This window comes from Periplaneta americana, chromosome 12 (assembly GCF_040183065.1).
Source record: "Periplaneta americana isolate PAMFEO1 chromosome 12, P.americana_PAMFEO1_priV1, whole genome shotgun sequence".
NCBI classification, from domain to species: Eukaryota; Metazoa; Arthropoda; class Insecta; order Blattodea; family Blattidae; genus Periplaneta; species Periplaneta americana.
In genome coordinates this window covers 54,232,774-54,249,884 of record NC_091128.1, presented here as the reverse complement: position 1 = coordinate 54,249,884, position 17,111 = coordinate 54,232,774, and the positions used below count along the sequence as shown (strand labels likewise).

At 35.2% G+C, this 17,111-nt stretch overlaps 1 protein-coding gene across 8 annotated transcripts in view; it reads left to right on the top strand.

The window, feature by feature from the left end:
- The window catches only part of promL (prominin-like), a 407,308-nt gene that overhangs the window by 310,272 nt on the left and 79,925 nt on the right, over positions 1-17,111 (top strand). For 7 of the 8 annotated variants that reach the window (XM_069841339.1, XM_069841342.1, XM_069841341.1 and 4 more), the window contains exons 7-10: positions 329-444; positions 4,933-4,956; positions 10,518-10,686; positions 16,289-16,418. In XM_069841339.1, the coding sequence (XP_069697440.1) occupies positions 329-444; positions 4,933-4,956; positions 10,518-10,686; positions 16,289-16,418 (439 nt within the window). The remainder of the gene's footprint in view (positions 1-328; positions 445-4,932; positions 4,957-10,517; positions 10,687-16,288; positions 16,419-17,111) is intronic. The other variant, XM_069841337.1, reaches the window with a different exon arrangement.

Below are 17,111 nucleotides of genomic sequence, written 5' to 3'. Positions count from 1 at the left end.
AATGTCAAATTAAGACTTCAAGTTTGCATCGACTTGAATGGTGCTCAAGTTGACCAGCAATAAACAGAATGTTTTGAAATATTTCACAGGTTTCGTAGCGGTAATAAAGTAAGTAATACAAACTTTGGTAAAGCTTTAATTCGTTATCAAACATTTGCCAATTATTTTGTGGCCATCCGATGCAGTAACACATTTAGTGTTATCACTTAAAAAATTAAAACTTAAGACGTTTCTTAAGTAAAACTGAAGAGTAGAATAAAATGAAATATACATACAGTACATATTTCCTGATTTTGGTTATTTATTCCCTAATTTGGTTTATTTCCAGATTTGACAGCAGTGAAAAAGACTTTAGAAGGAGAGCTGCAGAAGTGCAACAGTTCCTGCAAAGAGTCATTGGAGAAGTATGTTGCAAATATGTCTACAAATGCTGATTTTCAGCAGGTGAGTAGTCTACAAATTTGAAATTTCCCCGCACACATTCTTACGCTCTTTCTCTCAGAGTAAGAGGTTTTTATTTTGTTCTCACATTTAATTGTGTTAGGTCCACACCTGTGGAGTAACGGTTAGCGTGTCTAGCCGCGAAACCAGGTGGCCCGGGTTCGATTCCGGGTCGGGGGAAGTTACCTGGTTGAGGTTTTTTCCGGGGTTTTCCTTCAACCCAATATGAGCAAATGCTGGTAACTTTCGGTGCTGGACCCCGGACTCATTTCACCGGTATTATCACCTTCATCTCATTCAGACGCTAAATAACCTAAGATGTTGATAAATCGTCGTAAAATAATCTACTAAAATAAAATAAAAATAATTGTGTTAATTTCAGACATAAAACCAAAAATCTGTATCTTAGTATTTGTGAAGGTTATTATGATTTATAAACATAAGTATTATGTTCTTGATTTATTAGTTCCACATTGTACAGAGAGTGAAGAAATTATTCTGATTCTGCAAAAGTCAATTTGGAGACTTGGGAACAGACATCTTCAGTATTATTCCTCGTATCAAGAGAAGTTTTTTGATATAATGTCTTTTTGTCTATCTCTCCCTCCTTTTTTCCTTCATTACTGTAAGTGTTTTGATACACCTCCCCAATGTTTCTGAATGAAATTGCCAGAGAAAATTTTCGGAACATTTTATTCGAGAAATTAAAGTAGTTTTTTATTTGAAAATCTCAAGAAAAAAATTTCACATAATAACAATCTGCTTGAAACTGATCTTAAAGATGTTCTTATTTATCTCTTCTTCATATTTATAAAAAATACTTTTTCCATTACTAGTATCAACAGTAAACTGATCTTCGTTTTGTCATCCTTGTCAACTAAACAATGGTTTTATGTGTAGTGATGCAGTAAATATTTTTTTTAGTACATGCTATCTAAAACAGGTCCTTTTGGAATGAGACATTTTCCACTCTCAAAGGTTCTACAAGGTGAGGCAGAAATATCTCCCCATTTTCAACTGCACATAAAATGGAAAATATTGAAGTCAAATATCCAACAGTAATATAAATTTATTCCTTATGGTATGCCATTTTATCCTTCAGTTCAGTTCCGCATACACGTTCAGATTCTACGTCAAGGACATGTTTCTAGCTGCAAGACCTTAAAATTGTGGATGCATCATTTCGGAATACGGCTTCAGCACTAAACCAGAAACCACCAGGCTGACCAAGATCAGTGCGATCTCCACAAAACATTGCAATTGTACGTCAAGCATTCGTAAGGAGCCCACAACGTTCGGCGAGAAAACATGCAGCAACTTTGCAATTAAGTCATAGCAGCCTTAGGAGAATTTTGCAACAGAATCTTAACTTTCATCCATGCAAAATGGTAATGGTTCAGGAACTTAAAGATCGTGATGTGGGAAATCGTCTTATATTTGCTAAACAGTTTCTTGAAATCCTGTCCAATAATATTATTCTGTTAATATCAGAAGAAGCATATTTTCATTTATCCGGTAGTGTAAATAAACAGAACTTCCAGTACTGAGCAGAGAAAAATCCGAAAGAGATCAATCAACATGTGACTACTTCATAGTGAACGCGTCACTATCTGGTGTGGTGTCGCACAGTTGGAGATTATTGGCCCATACCTTTTTGAAAGTGAAAATCGTGGTTTCTGTTTTAGTGCTCAAGCCGTATTTCGAAATGACGTAATCCACAATTTTATGGTCTTGCGGCTGTACTCTCACTCTCTTTTTCAGAGATTTTATGATGGCCGAAGTCACGCCAGTTGCTGTTGAGACACGTTGATACACTTTCTTTGCTGAGATGGCAATTCCATTTTTTGTCTGTTTCCATTTGCATGAATTTTAAAACACATACCGTAACCTCTTATGTGTGTCCTAGATCATTCTTCGGTATTGGCCTAACTTACAATGCGTAAGAGGCATAATTCTATCTTCTGGGCATTTAAGCTCATTAACTTATTGAATTAAACATTAAATAACAATAAACATTACCTTTAGCTGTCACAACATAACAGCTCTAAGTGACAGGAGGCTGAAGACTATAACAAGGTTAGAGTGGAATAGATGAGGGAATAGATAATGGCAGGAGACCAAAGTACTACTGTGACAAGGTTAGGGAGGGGTTAGGTGAGGGGATAGCTAAGTACAGGAGCCCGAGGACTATAACAAGGTTAGAGTGGAATATAGTGAGGGTCACATAAGAACAGTTCCTAAACATCAAATATTGCCATCTTGTCAGTGTTGCCAACTGTTACCAGATATCACATGATCCTTCGTACTTGTTATGTTTTTTATTTAACGACGCTCGCAACTGCTCCTTCGTACTAAATTACTTATTTACTTACCGTACTTTATGTTGGAAGGTTATTCTAAATAATTCAATAATTTGTAACATATTTTCGTAGGCAAACTATACGAGAAAGGAATCAACATGTTAAGTATTTTGTCTGGCAATACGAAATTCATTGGTTTGACTAAACAGTTGACTAAAATAATTATTATGTAGCCTATTGATATTAATACTGATATTAATTAATTATTAGTATGTTCAAAGTTCACTAGTTTCCAATAACAGGCTCAGAAATCTAGTATAATTTCAATTTCATGGAATTCCAGTACCGACAAATATTGTCGATATTTGTCTCAGCTGCCAACATACTAGTTACAAAATCACTACCATTTGTAGTATTTATCAGTATCGAAATTCAAAACGAAGTTGGCAAAAGAAAATTCAACCTGCAAACTAGAAAATTACCACAATCCACTGGCATATGTATAGTCCCGTCGCTCTTATTTCTGACAGCTAATCACGTTGCAGGTCGGCTACATTTAAACTTGTGCGTCTTGTCATTCGCTATTGATGATGTAATGAATTTCCTATGGCTCGATAAATACTTAATATAATCGCCCGCCATTTTGACTCTTTCGTTGGCGTTTGCAGAAATCACATGAGGACGTTATTTGCCGCTCAATTATTTGCTCAATTACAGTGTGTGTTTGATTTATTATCATAGGAGCTACAACATGATAATGTTTAACGGTGAAGCAAATAGATTCCTCATCTGGCAGCTCGGCAACGAAAGAACAAAAATGGCGAACAATACTACCTACTTAGACTTTATAGAGCCTTCACTTCCTAAGACGTAAGCAAAGGGGAGGAGTCACACCGGAAATAACAGCGACACGACTATAGTAATGGGGGGAAAATGGTTAGGTTTCACCCTTAGGGTATGAAGTAAGCTGACTCGGACTATAGATGAGGAAACAGCTAAGTGATAGGAGAACAAAGCACTACTGTGACAAGATTAGGGAGGGGTTAGATGAAGGGATAGCTAATTGACAGAAGACCGAGGTCTGTGACAAGGTTTTAGAGTGGGTTAGATGAGGGGATAGCTAAGTGACAGGAAGGCTCATTTAACCCATTCTAATCTTGTCACATTTCTCGGCCTTCTGTCACTTTGTGATGTTGTGTTCTGGTCACTAAAGGTAATGTTTATCTAAATAATAATAAACTACACACCTGTATATTATTATAAAGTACGTAAAATGACTTTTTCTACTTCTGTTGTCATAATTTTACTTTAAGCGGCAAACTGTGTTCCTATAATAGTTCACTGAAAAGAATCACAACTGTGCGTATGGAACTGCGCATCTAGCAATCCACAAACTGCTGAGATAACATTGACTATCTTACAAAGAAAATTCAGAAACATTGCAGAAGTGCTCTACCTCTACTGTAATTATCGACAGTGCTGTAATCTTTCTTACAGAAATGACAGTCACATAATTATTTTAATTAGACCGCTATGTTGAATTGTATTGACTTTCAATGCTTCAAGTAACACGACCATTAATTCCTGAACTTTAAACCCTGAACACTGTATATGCCAACAGAGTTGCAAAGTAATAATGTCAGATTAAATAGCGAATATTGAAATTAGATTTAAGTGCTAACATCTTGAGTGGCTTGTTATTATTTCAAGGTTTGAAACAAATTCTGCACCCCTCTTTCTCTCTCTGTCATGTAATATGCGTTATTTATTATTAATTTACATGATACCGGTACTTATACCATACCAGATTATAGGTGATATTTACCCAGAGTTACAGTTCGTAAGTATGAGTGCTTAAGTTACACTTAGTGACACTGAGAACTCCTGTCACTTAGGTACACCTGCTTCCAATCCATTCTAACATTATCATGGTCCTCGCCTCCTGCCACTTAGCTAGTCCCTCATCTAACTCACTCTAACGTCGTCACTTCCTTATGTCACGATAAGTTATGTTGGTATAACTTAGCAAACAGATGAAGGTGTACAAGTGCGAGAGAGGAGACAAGTAAAGGTGTAGAAGTGGTGTAATAATGGAATGTAGAGTGCTCTCATTCCCTCCAAGATTTTGATGAACTAAAATTGTGTTACTATGTAGACTAATATACTTGTTTGCTCTTTATTTCATGCTAAGTTCCTAGACAGATACTTTCCCAAGGTATAATTACGATTCTTTACTGGAATGCATTCATTGTGCATGTTTTGTGTCATCCCAAATTATTTGTCTCTAACTACTGTATATTTCAAAGACACTAATATTGTTTGTCGTTTTTCAAATCTGTATGGTAGTGTTTCTATGAACCAGTCATTTGTCATTTACTGATTGCATTAATGTTACATATTGAAAGAATATCCGTGTGTATCTTAAAAGTTTTATGTTGAATTAAGCATGTGATCATTTGATCAAATTCTTACTTATGAAATATTACAACAGTGGCCACATAAATTGCACCATCTTTCTAATTCTGTAAATTTTGTACCTAGCAGTGAGGGAAGTTAAATTTTTTTATTTGACTACGGTACCAGATATTTTGCTTGCACGTTGTTTGATTGCACGATTTGTTGTATCACTGTTGCATAGTATTGCATCACCTTATGTGGAGGAACAGGCATAGCCAGTGAGGGAAGTGAGATGGTATGCGACAGTATGGAATACCTCCACTGGTTTCTATGGTCAGAAAACATACCGTTAGTGAAAAATGACATACCATCACTGAAAAAGTGTGATCGTAAAAATTTGTTTATACATTTCTTCATAGCAAAGAGTACTAACTCTTTGCTTCGTAAATCTAAACCACAGCCGTCTGGAACTGTATTCAGTGTGTATTTAGACACGTTTATTTGATAAGCTCAATCCCTGGAATGTTTACAATGGTAATATTTCAAGTATAGAAGGCTGTGGTTTGTAGCTTGTGGTGGCCATTGTTGCCAATTTAGTGACTGTGTCATTTTTTTTGTTACACTTTTTATTAATAATTAAGTAAGGCACTTTGAAGCTTTAATATTATTTTAAATGATGTCTCAATGGACATAGTAAAATGATCTAGTAAACAGCTGAAGTAAATTGAAATTATTTTATTAAGAAATTTAATTTGTTGTGTAAGGTTCAGAGATTCGCTTTATTGACTGCATGAAACAATTTATTGTATACATCATATTTATGTCTATGTTGTAAGGGAGGGGATATGCCTTTTTTTTTTTTTTAAATCGAAGTATGCCAGAGAAAAATCTTGGGGTAGCATACCGTCTCTGATTTTTTCCCACTTCCCTCACTGGACATAGCATGGGAAAACTAGTTAATCTGTTTTGTTTGTGCAGAGTCACTATGGGCCTTTATGTGCAGTCAACACCACGAATAAAAGTGTAATTGTTACTTTGGATAACAAAGGCTTATTAAGTCGGGAAATAGTAGAAAGAATTGGTTCTTATTGATCTTCTGTGTCTTGACTTCTTACAAGACTATACGAGAGAAGAGATGTTAAGAGAAAACATAGCACAAAACTGAAACGAATAAATAATTACACAGAATATGTATTATATGTCTTTCTCGTGTTAAATTTTACCATACCTGGTTAACATGTTTCAGCCTGTTAACCAGGTACTGTAAAATTTAACCAACCAGTTCTGAAGATGACCCATAACAGGCTAAAACATGTTAACCAGGTATGGTAAAATTTAACACTAGAAAGACATATAATACTGGTACATATTCCATGTGATGTAGTGTTAAAAGTTGTGTAATCAAGATGTAGAATAATTACAAGTGCCCAGAACAAAGTTCTCAAAATTGTGTCTGTCTCTGATCGCCGCACAAATTCTACAGACCTAAAATCTCATTGAGAAGATCACACTGTAGTCCATCCAAGTACACGAACAGTGCAGCAGCGACTATTTGATGTTGGTTTCAAGTCTCATACACCATGTAAATAGGTCATTATGATTTGTGCTATGAAAAAGGAATGACTAGTTCGGGCAAAGGAACATGTAAAGTGGACAACTGAACAGTTGAAAGCTGTAATATTTTCGGAAGAATGCAAATTCAACCTGCATGGGTTAGATGATAAACAGTTTGTATTCTGCAGACGTAATGTAGCTTATCTATCTAACTGTGTTCAATAAACAGTGAAATTTCCAGCAAGTCAGATGGTGTGGGACTGTGTTACAAGAAATGGGGTTGGCAGACTGGAGTTTCTAAGCAGTACTATGAATGCAAAGCAGTATAGGACTATTAAAAAAAAAAAGCATAAAACTACCTTTCAGGGACAACATCAAAGAAATTACTGTACATTGGCACAATGCCACATTGCTATACGTGTACATAAGTATAGCAGTAAATTTGTACTCTTATTTATTTATCCATTTTACATATTTTTAATAGAAAAAGTAACTTCTTTTTATTTTAAATGTGAAAGATTATCTTCAAAAATCACACATACACTGCTAGACTGGCCTGGAAATACGAGGTGCGTCCATAAAGTAACTTTCCCACTCGTCCCACAACTAGCAAATCATATGTTGCACGAAGCAACTGCGTGTATGTGATAGAGTAATGTCCTGACATGGCATATGCGCTAGTGGAACTTCCTAAGTGCTCTCAGTAGCTTCATTGCATTGGTTGAAGATGGACGTTCCTATTCCAGCTCCTCCTGAGTGTGAAGTGTGGTCAGTGATAAAGTTTTTGAATGCACAGGGCATAGCGCCGATTGAAATTGATCGTCAGCTGTGCCAGGTCTATGAACCTAATGTCATGAGCAAGCAGATGGTGCGTTGCTCCACAAGGTCGTCTGTGATGATGGTTGGCCTCCCACTGCGCTCCTCGTCATGCACATTTTGGTGTCCTGCTGAAAATTGTCTACAGCAGCAATGCACCATCTGCTTGCTCATAGACCTGCACAGTTGACGATAAATTTCAATCGGCGCTATGCCCTGTGCATTCAAAAACTTTATCACTGACCGCACTTCACACACGGCGGGAGCTGGAATAGGAGCGTCCATCTTCAACCAATGCAACGAAGCTACTGAGAGCACTCAGGAAGTTCTGCTAGTGCATGCGCCATGCCAGGACATTACTCTATCACGTACACGCAATTGCTTTGCGCAACATATGGTTTGCTAGCTGTGGGATGAGTGGGAAAGTTAACTTCATGGACGCGCTTCATAGAACGTATTCTAACTCAAATGATAATTGTTGCTTTGTTAGTGGAGTCAAAATCGCACAGAAGAAGCCTACTAACAAGAAGTGATTGCGAAAAGTAGGCCTACTGAAATGTGTTTGATGCAATGAACTTCGAACTGATTATATTAAATATTACCCTCTGTGTCTAACAGGTGCGAAGCAGGTGCCTATTAAGACTTGTGAGAGATCCAGAGAATATTAAAAAGTATCATATTTCAAGTTTAAAACGTGTCTTTTTTCTTTCTCTTTTTTATGATAGGACATATTTGTTTCATAATTCCTATTACACACTTTTAGGGGTTGTAAAACGCACTTAGTAGATAAAGTTTTGATTAGACCCAATGTCCGTTTCGGTGCTACAAGGATTACAAATCTCCTGCTTCACAGTAGGCAACCCAAATTGGCAAAGGGCGATGTCTGAAATCATCTGATGTCAAGTGTTTTCTGTTTACAATCTGACGTACTGCTTCGAACTTCACTTCACTTGCCATTCAGTTGATGATGAATACAATACAGTGCAGGATGCTGCATACACCTTTGCCTAGAACACTTTTCACTTGCAGTCCGACAACATCTCGACCAAACATTCAGGGCAAGATGTATAGGTCGAGGTGGACCAATTTCTTGGCTGACACAATCGCCGGATTTAACTAGTCATGACTTTTTCTTGTGGGGCCACATGAAGAGTCTTGTTTATGAGATCTCGGAGGAAGATCTGCATTCATGAGACCGTTCCCACACATGGCTCAGTATCAAAACTTTATTTACTAAGTTCCCGCTACAATTCCTAGAAGTGTGTAATAGAAGTTATGAAACACTCTGTATATTATGCGTAAAATTCCCACAAAAAGTGCTACCGGTACATTTTTAATGTATGTGTAAATATTAATGAAATCTGATTATAATCTCAGTTTGAGCTGTTTCAATACAATTTGTAATAACTAAAAAATAAAATGAATACGTAATATAACAGCAGGAATGGGTATAACACTATCAGCTATATGTTTTAAAGATTTAGAAGAGTGGGTTGTGGAATTTTTGTCCACTACTACTACTCTGTGAAATTGTGTTCTTTTTCGTATCCCATTCGAAATAAAAAATTAAATCATACAATCACTCTTGTTCAGATCTTGAAGTTAAATTACATTAATGGAAAAAATTGTATGTATATTTCCATAGCATGTGTTCTTTAAATGTGTCTTGTGTGCATGATTTTCGTTAAAAGAGTTTAGAAACAATCTTGTAGTAGCGTTTGAGGTGTTGAATTTATATTGTTAACATTATTTGCTAGATAAATTTATTTAAATTATTACTAAATATATTCTGTTTCTGCATGCTCCTTTTTATGATGTGAATAAACGTTTTAATTTTAAAACCTGAAAATGTGTCAAACGGTGTCTTGAGAAGTAGAGACTCATCTATAACTTAGTCAGTGAAGATGCCTGGGTTTCTTTAGTGGATAATAATGAGATTGCTAAAGATCTTAAGGGTATGTTCACATCTCTTGCTTTTCTTGTTTAATTACTTTATTATCTCATTTTTTATCTTTCTGATTATGAATTATCTCCATCAAGCAACGTCAAATTAACATTGTGTATGATATGTTGATCTGTTTAAGAAATTCTTTGCGTTCATTATTAAAAGTTACTTTTCGTTTGTACTGTACATACGAATATCATTAAACAAAATTATGTATATCAACTTTGACTGAATGGCCAGACCTTCAGACTGTCATGCAGGCGGCCAGGGTTCGATTCCCGGTTAGGTCTGGGTTTTTTTCATTGAATAAATCCATAGTGACACTTGTGGCAGACAGGGTCGCAGTTGGGGTTTTTCCCGGGGTTCTCCTGTTTTTCCCCAGATTAGGCATTTACATCATTCCGTCACAATTTCTCCATTTCGTTATCATTCCCCGAATGCCGGCTGGCGACGCATGAGAGTGCTGACCTAGGGACGAATGGGGTTGCCTGCTCGAAACCTGGGTACACAGAGAACCTTAGTATGGTCATCCGGTGTGGGTATGGGAATTTATCACCAGAGGGTCAGAGCAATAAATCTGAACAGGTAGCAGTACTGGGCCATAGTGCCCCCCTCCATTAAATTCAATTCAATTCATGTATATCAAGTTACTTAACTGTAAGTAATATAAATTATACTTATTTATTTACAGATTGTTGCATGTTTCTGAAATAAATTTTTCCACAGCATAAGGCCTACTAATTTGAAAACAATAACATATTTTTCAGTTTGAAATGGAAATTACTTTCACGAACCAAATTATTCTACTACCGAATTTCGTATTGTAAAAGTGTTTCTTTTTAACCCAGAGACACATATTTTAAGAGTAAGTCTACAGTTTCTTTCTCTATCCAGTAGATTAAAGAACTGGTGATAAGATGCCATAAGGCTTTGATCAAAACACCATCATATTATATTAACGTACGTATTGGCAACTTTTATTTATATGTATAGTTTTTAAATATTTTGTAAGGTTCATTTATATTACAGTAATACATATTATTTTCTCTAATAATATGTTGTAGCTGCCACAAATTGAAGACAGCCTACTGAGTGTAACAGATCTGATTGTGAGTGGTAGAATAAAGGACAAGGTGAACAATGGTTTGGAAGAGTTTGACAAAATTCAGCAAGAAATTCAGAATGCTGTCAAGGACCTGATACCAAAGATCTCAAAGAACATGCAACGCGCAGGTAAGTAAGACATACTTGTAATTGCCGGATTAATGGACTGAAAGTAAAAGGAAGTTTTGTTGTGAGTGTGTGTGGGGAGGGTGGTGTGTGCGTGCGCGCACAGATATTTTTATGCACTAGAAGGGTTATTAGTGTGATCATAAGCATGTTATTTACAGTAAAACCCCATTTTAACATTCCCGTTTTTTTTAGAAATAATCCGTTGTGTCCAGCCAAATTACCATAAGAATAATGTAATTAATTCCCACTTTTAAGGAAAATCCTATTTTAAGGAAAATCCTACTTTTAAGGAATACTTTTGAAGTGTATTTTGTGATAATGAAGTCCAGAATATCGACTCTACTTTCAATAATCAATAGTACCAACATGTTCAATAGTGTATCTCAATCAATAGTAATGTAGAGGCATTATTCTTTATAGTTCTTTATGATCTTGCTTTGCATTGCTTTAACAGGTGGTTGCTTTGCCTGCTTTGTTCTCGCGAGTTGTGTTTATCCTGTTTCCGAGTTTTTTTGTTAGTTTATGCTGTTCATGCATCGCTACAATGACAGTTAAATGGAAGAAATTAACTGTTGAACAGAAGTGAAAAATAAGGGATGTAGAGACTAATCCTCAAATAACACTATAACATAATATGGCAGAAAATCATCGAAGAAGAAATTTTCATTGCCAATTTCAGTGTAGTTCGGATTCAACCAAATGGAAAAACATTGGTGCCTCACCATTTGAAGAGTTGGAAAATATTATAATGAAATGTATTGTAAATAATAATTATAAGCCTAATTAAATAAAGAGGTTGAAAAATTCAAATATCTTGGACCAACAGTAACAAATATAAATGACACTCAGGAGGAAATTAAATGCAGAATAAATATGGGAAATGCCTGTTATTATTCAGTTGAGAAGCTTTTGTCATCTAGTCTGCTGTCAAAAAATTTTGTTAGAATTTATAAAACAGTTATATTACCGGTTGTTCTGTATGGTTGTGAAACTTGGACTCTCACTTTGAGAGAGGAACAGAGGTTAAGGGTGTTTGAGAATAAGGTTCTTAGGAAAATATTGGGGGCTGAGAGGGATGAAGTTACAGGAGAATGGAGAAAGTTACTCAATGCAGAACTGCATGCATTGGTTTTTTCACCTGACCTAATTACGAACATTAAATCCATGCGTTTGAGATGTGCAGGCATGTAGCTCATATGGGCGAATCCAGAAATGCATATAGAGTGTTAGTTGGGAGACTGGAGGGAAAAAGACCTTTGGGGAGGCCGAGACGTAGATGAGAGGATAATATTAAAATTAATTGGAGGGAGATGGGATATGATGATAGAGACTGGATTAATCTTGCACAGGATAGGGACCGATGGCAGCCTTATGTGAGGGCGGCAATGAACCTGCGGGTTCCTTAAAAGCTATTTGTAAGTAAGTAAGTAAGGAAGCCTAATTAAATAATTATAATGTTTGGTATACAACATACATGTTGGTTTTTGCCCTTTCTTCACATTTTGTGTACAGTCTTATTGTTAGAACAAAGCTTTTTTTGTCGTACAGATACTTTGTTGTAAGTTCCACAAAGGAGGCAGTGCGCATGTTCAGAGGACAAGTGACGTGATTCACAAGAGAATGACTAGTTGAGGTAATAAAATTAGTTTTGTTCCGTTGATCATGCACAGTACCTCTTTTCTGGGTCTTGTAAAGTATCTGTGTGACAAAACTTTTTTCTAAAACTCTACACCCCATTTTAAAGAAAATCACAATTTAAGGAAAAAGAAAAAGTAATCCCTCGGAGATTCTTTAAAAGGGAGTTCTGCTGTGATTATACAATTATAATGAATTTATTTAATTTCGTTTAACCCTAAATTAGTCGTGCACTCAGAGTTATGTATTTAGTCGCACATCGAATTTTGTTCCACAGAATAATAATCAGGCAAAACTGCCGTAATAATTAAAGTAACATGTTTATTTTTTTATGTATCGTTGAAATATTAAGTTTAAGGGAATGCATAGGTGAAATTACTAAATCTTATAGTTTTCATTTTTTTTCTCAAAGACCAAGGACACTAGAATAAAATTATGTGACATGTTTCCTTATTAAGATAAAATAAATATATAAATGGTTCCACACGTCGAAAATTAAAGAAAATCACGTTGAAAAAAATTCCTGCCTTTTATTTCATCTTAATAAGGAAACGTATCACATAATTTTATTCTGGTGTCCTTGGTCTTTGAGAAAAAAAATGAAAACTGTAAGATTTAGTAATTTCACCTGTGCGTTCCCTTAATAAGTGTATTTCCTTTATTAAGTTCATTACAAAGTGTTAATAAATTCTAAACAAGTAATATTTTAATAAAATAATTATTTTTAATAAATCAGTAATAATTAGAGAGGGAATCACATACATTTTATTTGAACTATGTAACATGTCGTAATCTCTTCTTATTCTTTTTGGTGGACTAGTGTGTCACATATAATAGTAAGTAATGCGAAACATTTGGATATAAATGTGTATGTATTATGCAAATCTAGGCAAGGAATATATGGAACAAAAACAGAAAAGTACAAATATAACGAGAAATCACAAGCAGAATCAGAAATACAAATAACAGAATGAGGATTGCTTCATAAGCCTGCATCTTAAATGCCCTCGTGTCCATTTAGTTCTTCTTGTTATTCTGGATCTTGCTCACTACAAACCTTGAGATTTTAGACAGAAATCTAGACAAATAAATGTTATAAACTCTTATAAAAATCTTATCGCTTGCAGGTGTATTTTCCTACCAAGCAATGCACAGATAAACCTCTGAGAATACGTTTACAGGCTTACAGCTGGTTCAAGACTGACACTGTATTGTTGTGGAATAAAAGGATTCAGATATGCAGGGAGGAAAACGGCTCTTGTTGTGGATGAGAAAAATTCCAGAATATATAGATAATCCGTTCAGGGTTATTATGACACATACATACATTGATACATACATAGGCCTACATACTTTAAATTAAAAAAAAAATCAGTAGACCCATAAATGCTCAATTATTGTCAGCGAAATGCAAAACTGAAATAAAACGAATGTACATAAAGATTATAATTTATTATTATTACTAGCCGTACCTGTGCGCTCCGCTGCACCCGTTAGAAATAAATATAAAGTAATTACATAATTAAAATAGGACATTTGATCCAGGGAAAATTCGTGATTGATAGAAGGATAAATCGTTTAATATGTTACTTAATTTAAATTGCATCCAAATAATTAAGATGCGATCATTTTGGCCCAGAGACACTCATTTCGTGCAATGACAATTTCTTTAACATGTTTCTTAATTTTTATTACATGCAACCATAGTTTAATGAAGATTGACATCATTTAGATTTAATGTGTATATTTTATTTTACTTGTTATATGTTTCCATTGAATTATGGTAATAACTTAATTTTAACCCTTGTTTTCTACGTATTCATTAAATGGCGCTTGGCTCACTATGGTTCTGAACCCTTCAAATAACTTAAATTATATTACATATTATATTATATTATATTATATTATATTATATTATATTATATTATATTATATTATATCAGAAGTTACTGTAATAACATTATAGGATTATGTCCATCTAGAGAAACTACACTTTCCAATGGTGAAATAATAATTAATTATACAAATCGATTAATTTAGCTTCCGATATTACTTCATACAAACACAGAAAAATTCTCTGTAAGCTATCTTTCATAGCTTTCGATTGTTGCTGTCCAAGGCCCCTTATAGACGAAGTTATTTGTTTTTTAATTCATTACACGGCCTTAGATGGCAGTTATTTTAATTTTAAAACTCATTTATCTCATTAAATATCAGTCCTATCAAAATTTTTCAAGGAATGAAACTTATCGCAAATTATTTTTAAAGAAACGTTTGTTTCGTAACATTTTTCACAAAAATCAATAGTAAGCGAGATATTTCGATTTATTTAATTCAGATCCCCTTATAACCCCCCTTTTAAATAATGTATTTTGAATGCCATATAGCCTAAAATCTAAGTTACAACGAACTTAATTTATATTCCAATTTTCATCGAAATCGGTTCAGCCATTATCGCGTGAAAAGGTAACAAACATACAGACAGACAGACATACAAACAAAAATTTCAAAAAAGCGATTTTCGGTTTCAGGGTGGTTAATTATATATGTTAGGACCAATTATTTTTTGAAAATCGAAAATTACCAGAAAAATTTCGGCTACAGATTTATTATTAGTATAGATTATTATTATTATTATTATTATTATTATTATTATTATTATTATTATTATTATTATTATTTTGGTCCTACAGAATACATCTGTTATGGTAATAATATTAGAGGAGAAAAATTCGCTCTGGCACCGGGAATCGAACCCGGGTCCTTGGTTCTACGTACCAAGCGCTCTCACCATTTAGCTATGCCAAAGTTCAATTTACAGCACTGGATCGAACCCTGTTCCTCCAGTGTTTTTCCCTTTGTGGCCTGACTCCAACATTGACATTTTATATTAAGTCAATTGCCATTATGCAATGATCGCACTCAGTTGAGTGACTTGGTGGCTGGGACTCCACAGTAATATGTACATAATCTGTAATGTGACATTGCATTTATCACACACACTGCTACAACGTTATCAGAGTGGTGAATTTGAACAAAATCTTGTACTGCTTCCCACTTTTCACACACCTCTTTAATCTTATTTGAAGCGAGGAATTCGTTCACTCTTTTCTCCTCTTCCTCCTCAGACGAGATCCCCTCCATTGCCTCTTGCTGTTGCTCGCAATGCAGATCCATCAGCTTGTCGGTTGTTACGTACAAATCGTGCTGCTCATATTGCAAGACATCGCTTGTTTATCAAACAAAAATGTTTCTTCATTGTTCGCTCGTTTTGCAAAGCACTCGCAAACCAAATTACTCGTAATCCAAGGTTTATACTGGACCCAACTGTTAGATTTGAGATGAGCCAGACCCAACCATCCGAGGTCAACAAAGAAAAACAACAAATTTATGAGCCTACTATTCCGTATTTTCGAGAAAAATATCAGATGGAAGGCACCTGGGAAGTACATGGTTTAATGATCGGAGCAAGGGGCACCATCCCACGATCAACTGTAAACACTATCAAAACATTTGGAATCCATGACATCATTCCAAAAATAATTACTTCAACCATTATAGGGTCTGTGGCAATTCTGAAAAATCATTTATACGGAATATCATAATACCCCCCCCCCCCCCTTTTCTATTCGTTAGTGTGTGATTGTTACAAATATATGTACAAATTTATTATTTCTTAAACTTAAGCTCCTAGTTCACATTTAAATTTGGCTCATCTATCTTACTGTAATCATTACTATTCTTATATGTGTGTTATTCTGTGTTTTTGGCAACCCAGGATGCCTGGGCAGACTATTTCTTGAAATAAATTATATATAAGTTGTGATAATTAAAGGGTAACTAATATTGTTTCACCTTTTCGGTTGATACCTTGTTAATTGCTCTGTGGACTCCCAGAAAACCATGATCCCCGGTTGAGAATCATTGTCCCAGATATAGGAACTAATTTGCTTTCTTTTATCAACAGGTGATGCTATTGAAAACCAATCAAGAAAGATGAACAAGATTCTTAGAAATGTGAATGCTGCAGTAATGAATCACTCATTCAGGGCTGTAGACATGGGCGAAAAGCTGATCACAGAGTATGGATACTACAGGTACGAAGCATTTCTGTGTATGAAGTATTTCTGAAAAGAATTTCTCCTTAGTGATTGTGTTTTTTTATTTATTAAAATATCTCCTATTCTTTCACACTAGAAGTGCCTCATAACATTTTCTACAATTTTTTTAAAGTTTCAGTGTGACTAAGTGGTTACCATGCATGCTGTTAGATTCAACATTTTCTGGTTTGGTTACGAAGGGTGATGGATTCTTAAGAATTATAAAAAAGTTTAACATGGCGACCTTATGAGGGGAAATATAACAGGTACTCCTGTTTCGTAAATTTGCAGCAAATAATTTTTATCAATTTATATATTTTTTGTAGGGTTATTTTACGACGCTGTATCAACATCTAGGTCATTTAGCATCTGAATGAAATTAAGGTGATAATGCCGGTGAAATGAGTCCGGGGTCCAGCACCGAAAGTTACTCAGCATTTGCTCGTATTGGATTGAGGGAAAACCCCGGAAAAAACCTCAACCAGGTAACTTGCCCTGACCGGGATTCGTATTCGGTCCACCTGGTTTCGCTGCCAGATGTGCTGACCGTTACTCTACAGGTGTGGACTAATTTTTATCAACGAATAAAAATACTCAGGTAAAATTACTGCTGGCCTTCTATGCTCGAGGTTGCAGGTTCGATCCTGGCTGAGGTCGATGGCATTTAAGTGTGTTTAAATGCAACAGGAT